The following is a 16,233-nucleotide window of genomic DNA, read 5'->3' as shown; positions in this document are numbered from 1 at the left end:
TATTTATTTATTTATTATTTCGAATATTCTATTTTAGTATAGAATTGAGTTTTATAACCCTGTTTGGTGGGTGCGTAAAATTGGCTCGCCTCATGTCACGTGGTCGATATTTTGTCGATTGAAAAAAAAAAATACGGAAGGGCGCGATGGCGTCATCGCGTCACGTGACGTAAGGCCGTCAAGCCAGCCCAATGGAGTCCCAGGTGAGTGCGTGTACGCGTGTCGCCTTGTTCGCTCTTCGCCGAACTCGGTGCCGGCGGCGGGCGTCATCCAAGTCGGGTTAGGCGACTCTCGGCGACGTTCGCTCCTCGGCGAACGAGCGTCCCGAACCCGAGTTGACCCGCGTCGCTCGGCTCGGCGCAGAGCGGCTCAGCGCGCTGCTAACGCGGGGAGCTAGCGCGGCTACCCCGAAGCGACGAGAGTCCAACTAAACGGCGGCCGTTGCCGGCGCGCCGGTTCTCGAAGTGGTCAGTCGTCACCTAAAGTGACATTCGAACGTCGGTGCGGCGTTCGCGAAATGAGAAGAAGTCGCGCGCCAGAGTGACGTCATTGCCGCGGATGACGAACACAAACCGCGCCGACGCGGAAGGTATGTGTACAGCATTTCAAAGAGGAGACGAGAAACGTTCTCCGATGGATCCGGCAGGGCCGAGCCGTCGCGACACGAGCGTACTTGATAAAAATCGGCACTTTTTCAACGGGTGCAAGTGTCCAGCGAATTTTGTGGCCGGCAAACCTCCCTTCCCTTCGTCGCGATTGCGGAGTCGGCAGTGTCAAGAGTTTTGACGAAGCTACTCCGGCGCCCTCCGGTCATCCTTGTCACATTCTGACAACGTATCGACCTCGTCCGACCTTGGGACGAGGGAGCGCCGCGGCGGCAGCGCAACAATGAGAGGCGCGCGTGACGTCGATGTTATCGTCGAGGCGCCGTTGGCGCAGGTCTGCGAAGGACGCGGCCGCCGGCAGCACAATGAGAGCCGTAATGACAGCCCGCGATGTCCCATCGTGCCCGGCGGAGCCGATAGGCCGGCTCATTTGCACCGGCAGATACGCCTGATGGACCCGCGGCCGTCGCGGCGCCCGCCACAAATGACTTGGCATTGTGTCCCTAATGGCGTCGCCCGCCCGACCTGTCACTCACTCGCCGCCGCCGCCGCCGCCTCATTTGGTCATCTCGCCGTCTGCGCCGTCAGGCGGCGCCGCCTCCCGCCCGGGTCCTGCTCCTGGAACCGTTCTACGGGGGTTCCCACAAGCAGCTGCTGGACCTGCTCGGCGCCCACCTGGACTCCTGCGTGGCCTTCACCGCGCCCGCCAAGAAGTGGCACTGGAAGGCCAGAACCTCGGCGCTCGACTTCAGCCAGCGCGTCACGCCCAACCCGGCCTACAGGTGGGTGGCGGCTCCTACAACCGGGACCCGTTTGGTTGCCGACGGTGAGACCCGTGCCCCTGAGGGTCTCCCTCCGCCGGGCAGGGTTCTGTTCTGCAGTTCGGTTCTCAACCTGTGCGAGCTGGCGGCTCTTCGACCGGACCTGGCCCGGCTGAAAAAGGTCGTGTACTTCCACGAGAACCAGTTGGTGTACCCGGTGCGCAAGGAGCGGGATCGGGACTTCCAGTACGGCTACAACCAGATTCTGTCGTGGTAAGCGGCAAGTCGGCGGGCGGGCGGGCGGGCGGGGCCTCGCCCCCGCCCTCCGTGCGCTTTGCGAATCACGCGCGGCGTCTTGCGGGCAGTCTGGTGGCCGACGCGGTGGTCTTCAACTCGGCCTTCAACATGGACTCCTTCCTGTCGTCCGTGCCGTCCTTCCTGAACAAGATCCCGGACCGGCGCCCCCCCGACGACCCGGTGCGCGTCATCCGGCCAAAGTGTCGGGTCCTTTATTTCCCGCTCTGCTTGGCTGACGTCGGCAGGTCGGTGACCTCGTGAAAAGACGGGGACCCCCCCCCCCCCCCCCCCCCCGCCGCTTTTTCCGCAAATCCGAGCGAGTTTGCCGACTTTGACGAGGAACGGGGCCCGTTTGCGGCGGCGTCGACACGTGACGCGTCTTATCCTCCCGCCACATGTGTCGGCGTCGCTCGTCGGCTCTTTAATCAAAGGAGATCAAGTTTAATCGGAAAAACATCTGCTGAGCACCTTGATCCTCCTTAATCCCGCACCTCATCACACCCGCGCGCGCGCTCATCTGTGCGCACGCGTGCGTGCGGGTGACTTGCCAGTCGTTCGGGACAAGGTGTTCCGCTCAAGTCCTTGCGCGCGCCGCGCTCGAGGCCGATGCGCCGGGCCTTCCGACAGGAAGTTGCGAGCGCCGTGGTTGCGCACGACGAGCCCGTGACGCGGCGGCCGCCCGTGACGCGGCGGCCTTTTCCTGACACGTTTGCGACGGCGCCGTTATTCCGGGCCCCCCGAAACGCTGGCCCCAAATTTGCCCAACGTTGTCGCGTCTCAAGGCCCGCCTTTTGAATCGGGCCTTGTTGACCTCGTGAACGTGGACCGAAATTGCTCGAATGGCCGGCGAGCGACCAGGGAAAAAACAAAAAGTGCATCCTCGCGTGCGTTCACGCGACCGAAGGCGCCGTGACGTCGGCGTTTTATTTGGGAAGGATTTTGCCGACGGATGCGCCCCGAAAGTCTCGACCCCTCACCCGAGTGCGCGCGTGCGTTTGTTGCTTTCAGGTCGCTTCCCGACGACGAACTCCCGCGCGGCGTCGCGCCGGCGGCGCACGCCGAAGACGTCGCGGGCGCCGCCGCACACCCGGATGCGAAGCCGCTGCACATCGTTTGGCCTCACCGCTGGTGAGGCGCCGGCTTTCTTACTCCCGTTGGCCTTTGCCAATATTGCGATCATCGCCGCGCCGCCGACGGCGTTCTCGGAAGGTCACGTCGATCGGTGAAGGTATTACGGGGGCGCCGGCGGGCTCGGTCGCGCGCCTCGAGAACGGGCGACCGATCGTTGACGGAGAGGCTCAAAAGGCGTTTTTGGTCCCGTTTGTGCCGTTCCTTCTCTCGCTCGGCCGAGATGGGATCCTTTGTCCTCCGGAATATGCCGCCGGATTTGGCGCGCCTCGGAAATGTCCGACGCGTTTGATAGCGGCCTTTAGCGGTTTGCCATCTCACGCGCGTTACCGGATGCGGGGCTCGCGTGCCTGGTCGTCGCCGCGGAAAGCTGCGAAGGTGAGCGACGCCGGCGCAATGAGCTGCCGGCGGGGCTCTTTGCTCTTGTGTGTTTTTGGCCGCGCTCTGGTGTCAGCGACACGGGCGGGGCCGCCCTAATCGGCTCTCAACTGAGCAAAACGCAGCTGGATTACAGCCGCCGCCGCCGCGTTTATTGCGCTCAAATTAGGATTAGCGGCCGCCAGACTTCATCTTCTTCTCATCTTTGCCGCTAATCTGTTTGTGCCCTGGATACTCGCGGCCTCACATTAGGTCCGGCCTAATTGCCGCCCGCATTTCCACCAATGTCGTGTTGACGTCTCGATTCTGACAAACGGCGACGGCGATTGATGCCTTGTGTGTGTGTGTGTGTGTTTGGAGGGAGCACGACAAGGATCCCGAGTTGTTCTTCAGCACCGTGTTGAAGTTGAAAGAAGAAGGTCTCGACTTCCTCGTGTCTGTACTCGGGGAAGCCTTCACCGACGTGCCGGGTAAGGCGCGCGCAAGGCGAGCGGGCCGAGAGCCCGCGGCGCCGGCGCTCACTGGCCGCCGGCTGCTCTTTTCAGAGGTGTTTGCGCGCTGCCGCCCTCTGCTGGACTCGCGCGTGCTGCACTGGGGCTTCCTGGAGTCGCGAGAGCGCTACCTGAGCGTCCTGCGCCGGGCCGACGTGGTCCTGTCCACGGCGCGGCACGAGTTCTTCGGAGTCGCCGTGTGAGACGCGCGGCACGTCGCCCTCGACGCCGCCTGATCGCCGGCGGCTGACTTTGTGCGTTGGTGCGTTCAGGTTGGAGGCGGTGCACTGTGGCTGTTACCCTCTGTGTCCCAAGGCTTTAGTGTACCCTGAGATTTTCCCAGGTAAACGTGCGCAGAAGGTCAACGTGCCCGCCGCCCCCGCAAATTAACCCCGCCCCTTTTTGGGCCCTCAGCGGAGTACCTGTACGCCACTCCCCAGCAGCTCCTCAAGAGGTTGCGCAGCTTCTGTGGCCAACCCGGCCGCGTACGCGCGCACACGGTCAAGGTATTCACACACACACACAAACACGCGCACACACCCGGGCAAGAATTGGATTTGAGGCCCAAGATTGGTAAATGCATGGATGGGAACAACCACTAGAGGGCGCCATCTCTCGACTCGGGGCTCACAGCCATCTCTCGCGGTCACTTGGATTGGGCGGTGAGTTGATTTTTTTTTTTTTGGTTGGGGGGGAGGCAGAGATGCGGGTGGGGGGCCGCATGTTTTCTTGCTCGTGCACCAAAAGTCTGCAGGTAAAGCGATGAAGCGGAGGGCCGGGGGTCTCCCGCTCCACGCCGCCGCCCACAATTGGCTCTTCAAGGTCCAGACCCCCGCCTGGTGTCGGACTGTCGACCAGGCGGTCGTGACATTTGCTCAAAATTGTGACGGCAACTTGTCAGGCTTGGAATGATAGCACAATAAGAGGCCAGATGAGAACGAGTGAGCGGGGAAGAAAAGAACAATTTGAGATGCGCGGAAGTCGCAAATGGCGATATTCAATCGGCGGCGAGTGCGCCATACTTTAGCGTCCTTTCCATTCGCTTCAATTAGCGCGTGATCTTTTGTGTTTTGTGTCCCCAGGTGGACACGTCCCGTTTCTCCTGGGACGTCCTCAAGGGGGCTTATCAAAGTCTGCTGAGCCCGTGAACTTCCTGCGGGCTCGACGCTTTTTTTTTCTTTCTAGGTGACGCAAGGTGACGACGACCACGTTTTGCTTTCGCGGGATTTGCCACTCTCGTCCAAAAATTCCACTTGGCGCCTCAAAGGAGATTAAGGCGGAATTATGACCTCATCGCCCAATAATCCCGACAGCACGACAAGAGGCAAACACGCACCGACGTAACGTCACGGACGCCCGGGTCAAAGTTGGTCCGGGCGACGTCCCGCACGGCGGACGCTTCGTGAGGAACATCGCAGAGTCGACGCTGAGCCTTCGCCCCCTCCCTTGCCTTTGTTTTATTCATCAACTTTTTTGTTGGTATTTTCGTGATCATTGTGCGAATGCTAAAGCGTGTCGTTGCGATTGTTTTTAGTTCCCTTCTCACTTTTTGGGGCACGCGTGGACAATTGCCTACCACTGAATAGATGCATGAAAAAGGATCTCTGGGGTTTTATGACCAAGTAAAATTCTGTCTCATTTTCTATCGATGCCTTTGAACGATCCATTCCGCTGTTGGCGTTCAACATGGGGCTGATCGATTCTCGCCGCGGTGTCATCCGCGGGGGGGGGGGGGGGGGGGGGTTCGACCGTGCCGAGTGTCGCTCGGCGCTCGTGACGACAGCGTGGGAGGTCCTCGTGATCTTGTTCGTTTTCACATACTTTCATAATTCATGCGTATCTTAATTATTTCACACTCGCGTTTCTTTTTGAAACGGATCTCTTCACGCTAAACGCGCTATTTGGTTTTGCCCCCCCCCCCTTTTTCACATTCACGAAGAGCGAGAGGAGCCGTGTCACGATGCGACGGCGCCCTCTGCCGGCAACCGCGGGAACCGGATTCATCCCAAACAGATTGGCAAACGCGCAAGTCCACGAACGCTTTGTGGATACTTGGCCGACCCACGATAGCATCGAGAGATTCGAGTTGACTACAAAGCTTAGAAAAGTCGCGACCCGGTTTTGTTTTGGTCGCTCGCTGGTTCCCTGGGACGAGATGCTGCGCTCATACCCGCGCGCAAGATACCTTGGAACGGCGCTGCTGATCCCCGAATACTTTTGAGGGCTATCAGTCCTTTCGGTTGGTTGCTACTTTCCATCGCTGTCTTTTATCTTCTTCGGCAGGTACGCGAGAAAAAGCCGCGTCTATGAGTACATCCGGCCGCACAGCACGAAGTGACCATTTTCTAAGATCATCGCTTCAATAAATGGATGCGGGAGTTTGAACAGGTGCAAATATTTATTTTGCCGCCCGTCGTGGCGGAGGGGGCGTTTTACGAAGGTTGTGACGTATCGCGCCAAGGATGAAGGGGGCGGGGGGCGGATAGGAAATATGTTTTATTGTGAAAACCGAGGAGAGCTTTGAACGGGGAGTAGCTGGATTGCACGTGACGTCACAGGTTGTTTTCCCGGTCCGGCCTTCCGCCAAACACGATCAAATATTTCCCAGCCGCGACAAGCTGCCGCTCGTCCGACGACGCGCCCCTTTTCCCGGCGACGTAAGGTGAACGAACCGGGACGCGCGCTCGCTCAGTAGCTCGTTAGCCGGCGGTAGTGAGCGGGCGAAAGTCTCCCGAAGCTTCGGTCTCCACGCCTTTCTCCCTCTTTGCCTCCCGTCCTCACTCGGCCATGGCAGCGGGACCCGGGCGGCGCGGCCGTCTCCCCGCCGTCGTCGAGTCGGTGGCGAGGGCGGCGGCGGTGGTGCTGGTCGTGTTGGCGCGGGGCGGAGGCGCATTCAACCTGGACGCCGAGCGGCCGTCGGTGTACGACGGGCCGCCGGGGAGCTATTTCGGCTTCTCGGTGGACTTCTTCAAAGCCCCCGACAACCAACAGTAAGAAAGACGAAGCCTCTCGCCACATTTCCACAAAAACGAGCTCGCGCTTTTGCTTGGTTAACTTGACGCGGGTGAGCGGAGGCGACTAATTTGGTCGGTTTAGTTTTTCAACCACCTTTAGAAAGCCCCCCCCCCCCCCAAAAGAAAATTGGGAGCCGGGCTACTGCGCATGCGCCGCAGTCTTCTCCGGGAAGGCTTCGGCTTCACTTCCCTCCCGCTCGTGTCCATAATTGGGCACATGACGAGAGGGCCGCTTCCGAGCCCAAAACCCAACCGCCTTTCGATCTTTTGCCTTAAATCAGCACTTCAATTCCAAACTTCAACCCACGTTCCCCGTTGACGAGGTTGAAAGTGCGGTTCTGGGGGGGCGGGTGATTTAGGGGGTAAAATATGAATTAAATAAAGTGTAAACAAGCCACAAGTGTGACGAAAGGAAAGACGGTTTACGGATGCTGAGAAAGTCAGAAATCCCGCCAAGCCTAAATGTGTGATATGTGGCAAGCGTGCCGCAAATGACGTCGGCAAGCGCTCATATCAACCTTGTCCGAATCTCAAACAAGAATAATGCGAAGGACTAGACGGTCAAAGGGCCGGCACGCCACGCCAGATATTTTTCCAATCGTCCAAGAGCGCTTCTCCGCTCCCCGTGCGGCCAATAAGGCATCGAGAAGGTAAAAGGGGCGGCGGACGCGCCACCCTAACTCGGACTGTGCCGATGCGCTCAGGTCGGACGTCCTGATCGGAGCGCCGCGGGCCAACACGTCGGGCGAGGTGCTGGAGCGAGGGGCCGTCTACAGCTGCCCCTGGGCGGGCGGCGCCGCCGCCTGCCGCCAGGTCCTCTTCGACTCCTCAGGTACGCCCGCTTGGCGGCGGCCGGCCGCCTTCCGTCATCACTTTGCTTGCTCACTCCAACGGGAAAGACACTTTTTTTTATGGTTCGAATTTAGCCGTCCTTTTCTTTCAAATGCGTATGCGACGTCTCCAACGCTTGGAACGGCCCGTTTCCCCCCCATCAGTGTCGCCTGCATGATTCAACAGCATGATTGGGGATTATTGCTGTGTGTGTGTGTGTGTGTGTGAGCGCAGAAGAGGAAGTGAGCTGCTCAAGTCTTGCGCCATTTTTGGAGCTTTGGACGGCTTTCTTTCCGCGGCGGAGTTTCCGTTGTGAAGGCTTGGTCACGCTCGTCTTTGCCGGATGCCCACAAATAGCAGCGTGACAGCTTGCGCCACCCCCTCCCCAAAAAAAAATGCCGCGCCGCATTTTCCAAAGCGTCAATAATCTCCTGATTTGGAAACGCAGGACGCAATTGCGAACGAAGTCCGATGGTGCCGCAAATAATGACAGACTTGTTAAAAGCCACCGAAAGCACCCGGAGCAAAATGGCGGCCCTCCCGCGTTCGCGCCAACGGTCACGCGGCGTCGGGGCGGGCCCTCCAAAAGTCTCACGCGGGCCGGCCGGCCCCGTTGATTCTTTCTTTTTTTTGGCAGGTGACAGAAAGAATGCCGACGGCGCGCAGATGGAGTTCAAATCCAAGCAGTGGTTCGGCGCTTCGGTGCGCTCGGACGGCGAGCACATCCTGGTCGGGCCTCGGCGCCGTCTCGGGGAGCTCTCCTTTGAGTCGGCCAAAGTTAATTCGCCGTCGTGGCGGTTCTTCTTCGCGCCCGCAGGCGTGCGCGCCGCTCTACCAGTGGTCCACCTTTGGGGTGTCGGAGCGCGAGCCGGTGGGGACGTGTTTCCTGAAGAAAGACCAAACGGTGGTGGAGTACTCTCCGTGCCGATCCAGTGCGTCGCCGTGGGGCCGCCGCGTCCTCTCCCGACCGGCCCCGCCGCCTTCTTATATTTCTTCCGCCGCGCGCGCAGGTGCCAACTCTCCGGAGGGGCAGGGCTTCTGCCAGGCCGGCTTCAGCGCCGACTTCCTCAAGGTGGGTGTGGCCCCGCGCCGGCGCGCCCGCGACCAGCTCGGCCGCTCACGGGAGCCGCGTGTGCGTGCGTGCGTGTCTTGCAGATGGACAAGCGAGTGGTGGTGGGGGGACCCGGAAGCTTCTACTGGCAAGGTCCCGTCGGCCGCCTTTCCCCTTCCCTCTTTCGGCTTTCCCCTCGAGTCCGGGGGGTCCGAGCCGCGGCCCGGCCGCCGCCCCTTTTCGCGGCCCGCCGGGTGGCGACGCAAGAGAAGACGAGGAGAAAAAAAAACAAAAAAACGCCGTCATTTGCACACGTCGCGTGACGCTGGGTAAAAAGAAAGCAAAATTGCTTCCGTTTTGCCAAAGCGCGACAGGGTTTTTCATTTTGAGGACCGGAGGTGGCCAATCCGGTCCTCAAAATGAAAAACCCCGTCGGGCTTTGGCGCGGGTGGCGGCCTTCCGAAAGGAGTCTCCGCTTTGCGTCGTCACCGAGGATGGCGAAAGCGCTTTGGAATCGCTCGCCCGACACATTTGTCGATCATTCCGAAGCTCAAGAATGTCCCGTTTCGTCGTGCCGCGTCGCAATGAGCCAGGCGAGTATGCGCCGTCATCAGAAAAGTCGGCCACTTTTTGCGCTCGACGCGTCGGGCAAACTCAAAGCGCGCCTTTCGTTTTGGAACTTGAAAATGGGGCGCGGCCTTTCCGTCCCCGAGTGCCATCGGCGTCTCGGCCGCGACGTCTCGCGCCTTTGGCGGGAAGGAGCCGTCGGGGTTGTCGCGGCGCCGTCCGCGCTTTTGCTCCGGAGCTGAGCGGCGTCTTTGCGTTCGGCGCCCCCCCCCCCCCCCCCACCCCCACCCCCCGCAGGTCAGCTGATCTCGGACGACGTGTCCGAAATCTTGGCCCGCTTCGACGACGGCTACATCAGCCCCTACGGAAACACGCTGGCCACCAAGTCGGCCGGCGCGCAGTACGACGACAGCTACCTGGGTAAGCCGAGCGGCGGGCGGGAGGGAGCGCCGGCGTGCCCCCGCCCCCCGCGCTCAAGCCGACTCCGGTTCTTTGTTTGTGTTCTTTTTTCTCGCCAGGATATTCGGTGACGGTGGCGGACTTCAACGATGACGCAAAAGAAGGTAGTCCCGACGCGCGGCTCGCTCGTCGCTCGGCTCGCTTGGCCCGCGCGGGGCCTTTTTGGCCACGCCGCATTTGAAGGCCTTCCGGAAGTTGAGGAGTGGCCGTGTCCTTGCAGATTACGTGACGGGAGTGCCGCGGGGCGACAAGGCGCTGGGTTACGTGAGTCGCGCGCTCGGCGCCGGCGCGCGACTCACGCACCCACCCGTTAACCCGCATTTCCCCGTTTCAGGTCAACATCTTGAACGGCCGCAACATGGAGTCCATGGTCAACTTCACGGGAAGCCAGGTGAGCGACACGCGTTTCCCGCCGTGCGCTCCCTGGTGGCCTTCTGTCGCTCGCAGATGCGCTCTCCCTTTGCACCGGCGCCCGACGAGCCTCGCTCATCTCCGCCTTTCCTGAGAGACACGAGGCCGCTGGGCGCCGGGTCCCGTTGGCGGCGCAAATGCGTCGACGCGGCGTGCGCTTTTGCCTCCGTTGCATCCGCGAGCCCAAAACGTGCCTCCCTCTCTCTCTCTCTCTCTCTTCTCTCGGTGCCCCCCCCAAGATGGCCGCCTACTTCGGACACTCGGTCGCCGCCAGCGACGTCAACCGGGACGGGTGAGTCTCGCGCGCGGCCGAGCGTTAACGTGGGCGCGGCTGACGCTCGCCCGTGCGCGCAGATTGATGGACCTGCTGGTGGGCGCGCCTCTCTTCATGGACCGAGGCTCCGACGGCAAGCTGAGGGAGGTGGGACAGGTAAGGGACCGCCGACGCGCGCCGCCGGCGTCTTTGCCGCGGCGCCCGTCTTGACCGCGCGGCGTCCAGGTGTGCGTCTACTTGGGCCGAGGAGGATTTTCCTTCCAGCCGCCGCGGATGCTCGTCGGCTCCGAGGTCTACGCCCGATACGGCTCGTCCGTCGCCGCGCTGGGAGATCTCAATATGGACGGATACAACGGTAGGCCCGACGCGTTAGCGGGCGCGGGGGTGCGCGCGCGCGCGCTAACGCCTCCCGTGTTTCTCCAGACGTGGCCATCGCGGCCCCCTACGGCGGTCCGGAGCGCCTGGGCCAGGTGTACATCCACAACGGCGGACCTCAAGGCCTGTCGCGGGCGCCCTCGCAGGTACGAGCGCCGCACTCGGGCTCGGCTCCGCTCGCCATCTATTCTGCGCCGTGACAAATCCCGCGCGATCCAAATTCGGCGTTGCCGCACACGATGACAAACAAGCTACTTGCTGCTTACGGATGCACGACGGGGGGGGGGGAGGAAGTCAAATGTTTTCTTTTGCTCTCTACAATGAATCAATGCGAGCACGAAGAGACGTGAGCGGTTTTGTGCGTTTGAGGCGAGCGGTAGTGGCGTGCGTTCCGGTAGCCTAGCGTACGCGCTAACCGGCGCGCCGCCCGCCAGGTCCTGCGGGGCGAGTGGGCGTCCGGCGCCATGCCCGCCAGCTTTGGCTACTCCATGACGGGAAACACGGACATCGACCGCAACGGCTACCCGGGTAGGCGCGCCGGCCCGCCGAGGAGGCGCCGCGAAGGGGGGCTGACGGCCGCCAAAGCTTTTGTGCGTGTGTGTCGCGCAGATTTACTGGTCGGGGTCTTTGGAGCCGACAGGGCCGTTTTGTACAGGTAATGCGCCTCGGCCGTGTCGCGTGTTTGCTCCCGTGCGACCACGGCGTGCGTGCGAGAGATGGGTGGAGCAAATCCCGGGCTCTTGAAAAGAAGCGGGTGGGGGTGCCGGTCGCAGCCAAGCGGCGAGCGCCTCGACGGGTGGTCGCGGGCTTAAAGGTGCGCGCGCGCGTGTGTGCGTAGAGCGCGGCCGGTGATCAGTGTCAACGCCACGCTGGACATCAGCCCTCAGATCATCAACCCCGAGGAGAAGAGCTGCGTGCTGCCCACCTCCGGCGCCGCCGTGTCTTGGTGAGCGCCGCCGCCGCCGCCTCGGTCCGCCCTCCCTAACCGCCCGCCGTTCGCAGCTTCAAGGTCAAGTACTGCCTGAAGGCCAGCGGGCCAGGGGCGCCGGCCTCCCTCAGTGAGTAGCCTTCGCCGCCGACGCCGCTTTCCCATGGATTTTGCCCGCGCGTGAGCGGCCGGCTCCTTCCAGCCTTCGGCGTGGACGTGCTGCTGGACCGGCTGAAGCAGAAGGACTCGGCCAAGCGGGTCCTCTTCTTGCACGGGCGAAGCGTCGGCTACGCCAAGAACATGACGCTGAGCAACGGCGGAGCGCCCGCCTGCGAGGAGCAGCACGTCTTCCTCAGGGTAGGGCCCGGGGGGGGGGGGGCGTGACTTTTATTTTATTCTTTTTTTGCGCCCCAGCCGGTGTCGTCAGTTCCTCGTTTGGCTCCTTTTCCAAATCGTCCGCCTCCCAACGGGAAATCTTGTCCAGATTTTTGCCGATTTTCTGGCTCCGCAATGACCTTTTTGAAGGGAAGGCGTAGAATCGAAATTGAGCCATGATGTGGGGGGGGGGGGGGGGGGGGGGCATTGCGACCGTCTCCTCGTTGAAGCGCGTTTGTGGCGGCAGGACGACCGCGACTTCCGCGACAAGATCACGCCCATCTCGGTGGTCCTGGAGTACACCTTGGACTACGGGCGCGCCCAAGACCGCAACGGCCTGAGGCCGGTCCTGGACGCGGCCGCGCCGCCCAACGTCACCCGGCAGGTAAAGCGCCTCGGGCCGGCCGCTCGTCTTTCTTTCTTTGTCTCCCGGTGACGAGCGCCCCCGTGCGGCCGCCAGGCTCACATCCTGCTGGACTGCGGCGACGACAACATCTGCAAGCCCGACCTGCGGCTGTCGGTCCGGAGGTGACGACGACGACGCCGCCGCCGCCGGAGCGGAAAGACGTCGGGGGTGGCGCCGGCGCCTCTAAACCCCGTCCGTCTGTGCGCCAGCGACCGTTCGGAGATGGCCATCGGCGACGACAACGCGGTGACGCTGGAGATCGTGGCCGAGAACCGCGGCGAGGGCGCCTACGAGGCCGAGCTCCACGTCTTCCCGCCGCAGCAGGCCGACTTCACCGGCGTGGTGCGCAGCCAGGTGGGGAGCCGCCGGTCCCGATGCCCCCCCCCCCCCCCCCGCCGTCGCCGCCGGTCCGGGCACGCTCCCAGGAGGAACGTTGCGTCATCCGTCACAAGTCGGGACCCGCCCCCGGCGCGGCTTTGCGGCTGACGCCTCGGCGCCGTTGTGTCGGCAGACGCTGAGCCGGCTGTCGTGCGCCTACAAGAAGGAGAACCGCACCAAGATGGTGGTGTGCGATCTGGGCAACCCCATGAAGGGCGGCAGCAAGGTCGGGCCGCCGCGCCACTCCGACCTCTACGGGATTTGAGCCAACGTCTGCAAGTTGTCTCACGTGGAGTTGTTTCCCCCCCCCCCCTTGGCACGACGCCCTTCCCGTCGCTGCGACGACGGCGCTGCGGGATCGGCGGGCAGGTGCTGGCCGAGCTGCGCTTTGGCGTCCATCAGCTGTCGGAGGACGACACGGACGTGCGCTTTGACCTGCAGATGGTCAGGTCAGACGCCCCCCCCCCCCCCCGCCCCCCCAAGCAAAGAGCAGCCCCGTTTGGCGCTTGCCCCTTTCACGTCTCTCTCGCCTTTCTTTGCAGCTCCAACCAGTTCAACAGCACCAGCGCCAGAGTGTCCAGCGTCACCAAGCTCATCGTGGTGGCGCAAGTCTCCATACGAGGGTAGCGCACGCACGCACGCACGCCTCTTTTTTTTTTCCGTTAGGCCGTGGACTCGATTCGAGGGGCGGCCAAATCTTTTCGAAAGCTCGCGACGCCCCTCCCGCGCGTCGCGAGCCTTTGACGGCCTTCGAGCGGGCCTCGCTCTCGATTTGGCCGGCGTTTCGGCAGCCGCGCGTCCGCCTTTGCCCTCGACCGCCGCGCGCGTTCTCCGCGGATGTCGGAAGCGGTCGCGCGGGACGTGTCGCGTCGATGGCCCGACTTGACGTGACAATAACCACGGCGCGTTCGCAGCACCTCGTCTCCCGGCCAGCTGTTGCTTCCCATCGCCAACTGGCAACCCAAAGTCCCTCCGCTCACCGGCGACGACATCGGCCCGCAAATCGTGCACGTCTACGAGGTACGCCCGCACGGAAGGGTCCCCCTCGGGCGCCAAGCCCGGCGGCGCCCGGATGGCTTTTGTGCTTTTGCGCGCAGCTGCTGAACGGCGGCCCCAGCACGCTGAGCCGGGCGGCGCTGGAGGTGGAGTGGCCGTACGCGTACAACAACGCCTCCCTGCTCTACATCACCCACTTGGACACGGAAGGACCCGTCAACTGCTCGGTCGACGCGCGGCTCAACGCGCGCAACGTCACCGTAGGGCGCCGTTCGCTCGCTCGTCGCCGCCGACGCGCGGCTTCTTTTCACGCGACGGCGCCGCCGATGCCGCTTTTGTCGCCGACAGCTGGAGAGTGCCCCCGCGTCGGCCGCGGCCGCGCTGAAAAACGCCAGCGCCGGAGACGGAGACGGACAGACGGAAGGACGCGAGCGCAAGCGCCTGCGCAAGCGGGATCTGGAGACGCCGGACGACGACCTCGTCAAGCTGGTAAAAGCGACGGCGGCTTGACGGCGGCTTGACGGCTTTGCGCGCGCCCGCAGGACTGCGGCGCGGCGGCCTGCGTCAAGCTTCGCTGTCAGGTGGGCCGGCTGGAGAGGAAGAAGAACGCCATCGTCTTCATTTACTCCCGACTGGACGTCAACAACTTCCTCAGGGTACGCTCGCTCGCCGGCGCCGGCGCGGGCGTACGCTTGACCGCGGCGTGACCCTGTTGTGCGCGCGCGCAGGCGGAGAACGAGAACCGCTCGTACGTGTTGGTGTCGTCGGCCTCCTTCAACGTCATCCGCGTGCCCTACAAGAAGATTCCGGCCACGCTGCCGTCCAACAGCACCACCGTGAGTGAGACGCGCTCACCCGGCCGGCGCTCGGCGCGCTCACGTCTTTTTGGCCGCAGGTTAGCGTGTCGGTGCTGTGGGTGGCGGACGCCCCCCAGCCGGTGCCGGCTTGGGTGGTGGCGCTGGCCGTGCTGGCCGGCTTGCTGCTGCTGGCGCTGCTCATCTTCATCATGTACAAGGTTAGCGAACGACGCGCGCGCGGTTTCCATGTTGGGAAAATGCGGAACGGGTTCTGATCGGGCCCTTTGGTGCTTGGCTGTGTGTGCGCGCGCGCGCGCAGCTGGGCTTCTTCAAGCGAGTGCGCCCCCCGCAGGAGGATTGCCTGGAGAAGGAGCAGCTGCAGCCCGAGGAGAACGGAAACGCCGACACCTAGCCGGCCGCGCCTCGCTTAGCGTAGCGCCGAGGCGCGCGCGTGAGCGCCGTCGGACTCTTTGCACTTTGTCGGCGGCCGCCGCCGACGAGGATCCGCCGGGTTTCTCCGCACCGCCCCACGCTGAGCGCGTGCTCGTCTACGCGCTAGCCGCCCCTCTTGGCTCATCGCGCCGCTTTCGGACCATAGGTCCTGACACCTTGTTTTTTTTTTTTTAACTAAATGCGAGACGCCGAAACATTGTTCTCTCCCAATTATGTCACTCATTCTTCTAAAAACAACAAAAACTTCGACCGGCTAACGCGGGCAGCCATTTGTAAGAGCTTTCGGTCTCGCGAGAACGTCCGGTACGTTGATCCATTCCCGCCCGGCGAATGTCCGAAAATATTTTAGCCGACGCCGTTGTTGAAAATTGAGCGAGGGCTCAAGCCGGTCCGTTGCCGTCACGTCCGCTTGCCCCCAATGTCGACGAATCATCTTTTAAATGTACATGCAAAAAACAACAAAAAAAAGGCAAAATAATGGCGCTGTCGTTACTCTCGCGACGGCCAACGACCGACTTTTCAAAGGCAAAAAAAAAAATAATGAACGTGTCACAGATGCGTGTTTTGACCGCTGCTGTCCACATTTGCTTGAGTTCCTCGTTAATATTTCCTCAAAATAGGAATGACTTGCCGGTGAGCAGACAAACGCTCGGCCGAATGGCGCCGGCTCTCTCGCCGCAACGCGCTACTGCGCGTTGGCGTCCGGCTCCGTTCTGGGAGTGCAGAGCCGCCGACGCGGAGTCCGCCAAATGTCTTGACCTTCCGGCGTACTTGCGGGCCCCGCGCCACGAATGGAGCGTTTGCGGGCGACGGACTAGGGAAGAAACGTGACGAATAAACCGCAGCCTCGCTAAAGCCGGGAAATGACAACTCCATGTTGACTTCATTTTGCAACATATTGATATTGGTGTGGTGACAAAGGATTCAAGATTTTCTTTTTTTCCAAGACGTAATGCGGGCCGGACGCTAAGGAGAGCGGCGCGCGCCAAAGGCCGTCGCCCGCGCCATTGCGGCAAAACGCTCCCTTTGTAGCCTTCTGGCCCGCGAGGCCGTTCGGAACGTCGTTTGCCAGCCGAGGTGTTTTCACCGTCGGCTTCCGTCGCCGGCGAATGTCGCCGACAAAGCGCGGCGGCGCCGACGGCGAGCGCTCGGCTCGCTCTGTGCCTTCGTTTGGAGTTTTCTTCTTTGGTGCCGAGTCGTCTTTTGCTGTCATTAACTTTGAAAATAAAACCTTTTTGTCTGTCAATCGTTCCCGTTG

General features: G+C 62.2%; 2 protein-coding genes across 7 annotated transcripts; both read left to right on the top strand.

Moving 5' to 3' along the window:
- Positions 1-139: 139 nt before the first annotated feature.
- On the top strand, positions 140-5,309 carry qtman (queuosine-tRNA mannosyltransferase). Of its 6 annotated transcripts, XM_086123407.1 has the most exons (10): positions 140-203; positions 1,194-1,387; positions 1,472-1,639; positions 1,732-1,908; positions 2,672-2,791; positions 3,530-3,639; positions 3,715-3,859; positions 3,933-4,003; positions 4,075-4,166; positions 4,743-5,309. In XM_086123407.1, exons 1-10 carry the CDS (start codon positions 192-194, stop codon positions 4,806-4,808), a joined length of 1,155 nt encoding a protein of 384 aa, XP_085979533.1. In that variant the 5' UTR covers positions 140-191; the 3' UTR covers positions 4,809-5,309. The 6 variants fall into 6 exon arrangements, 5 of the variants coding, with proteins under 5 accessions (XP_085979533.1, XP_085979531.1, XP_085979535.1 ...); XM_086123405.1 differs by having other exon boundaries at positions 4,075-5,309; XM_086123408.1 differs by lacking the exon at positions 140-203 and adding an exon at positions 210-589 and having other exon boundaries at positions 1,814-1,908; positions 4,075-5,309.
- An 892-nt stretch (positions 5,310-6,201) lies between these two features.
- Positions 6,202-16,221, top strand: itgav (integrin, alpha V). The gene is made up of 32 exons (XM_086123388.1): positions 6,202-6,650; positions 7,379-7,506; positions 8,143-8,234; positions 8,323-8,437; positions 8,516-8,577; positions 8,661-8,709; positions 9,421-9,543; positions 9,642-9,686; positions 9,803-9,846; positions 9,917-9,973; positions 10,233-10,285; positions 10,348-10,423; positions 10,493-10,622; positions 10,691-10,788; positions 11,077-11,170; positions 11,252-11,297; positions 11,481-11,588; positions 11,645-11,700; positions 11,773-11,927; positions 12,193-12,330; positions 12,406-12,473; positions 12,561-12,705; positions 12,863-12,955; positions 13,099-13,178; positions 13,272-13,352; positions 13,644-13,749; positions 13,827-13,985; positions 14,074-14,214; positions 14,268-14,381; positions 14,454-14,561; positions 14,621-14,740; positions 14,842-16,221. The coding sequence occupies exons 1-32, from the start codon at positions 6,448-6,450 to the stop codon at positions 14,932-14,934; spliced, it is 3,180 nt and encodes a 1,059-aa protein (XP_085979514.1). The 5' UTR covers positions 6,202-6,447; the 3' UTR covers positions 14,935-16,221.
- Positions 16,222-16,233: the final 12 nt, after the last annotated feature.

The sequence above is a fragment of the Hippocampus guttulatus genome, chromosome 11 (genome assembly GCF_054856545.1).
Source record: "Hippocampus guttulatus isolate MCC_2025c chromosome 11, RoL_Hgut_1.0, whole genome shotgun sequence".
In the NCBI taxonomy this organism is placed as follows: Eukaryota; Metazoa; Chordata; class Actinopteri; order Syngnathiformes; family Syngnathidae; genus Hippocampus; species Hippocampus guttulatus.
The sequence above is the reverse complement of the archived record's forward strand: the minus strand, read 5'-3'. Positions and strand labels throughout refer to the sequence as shown.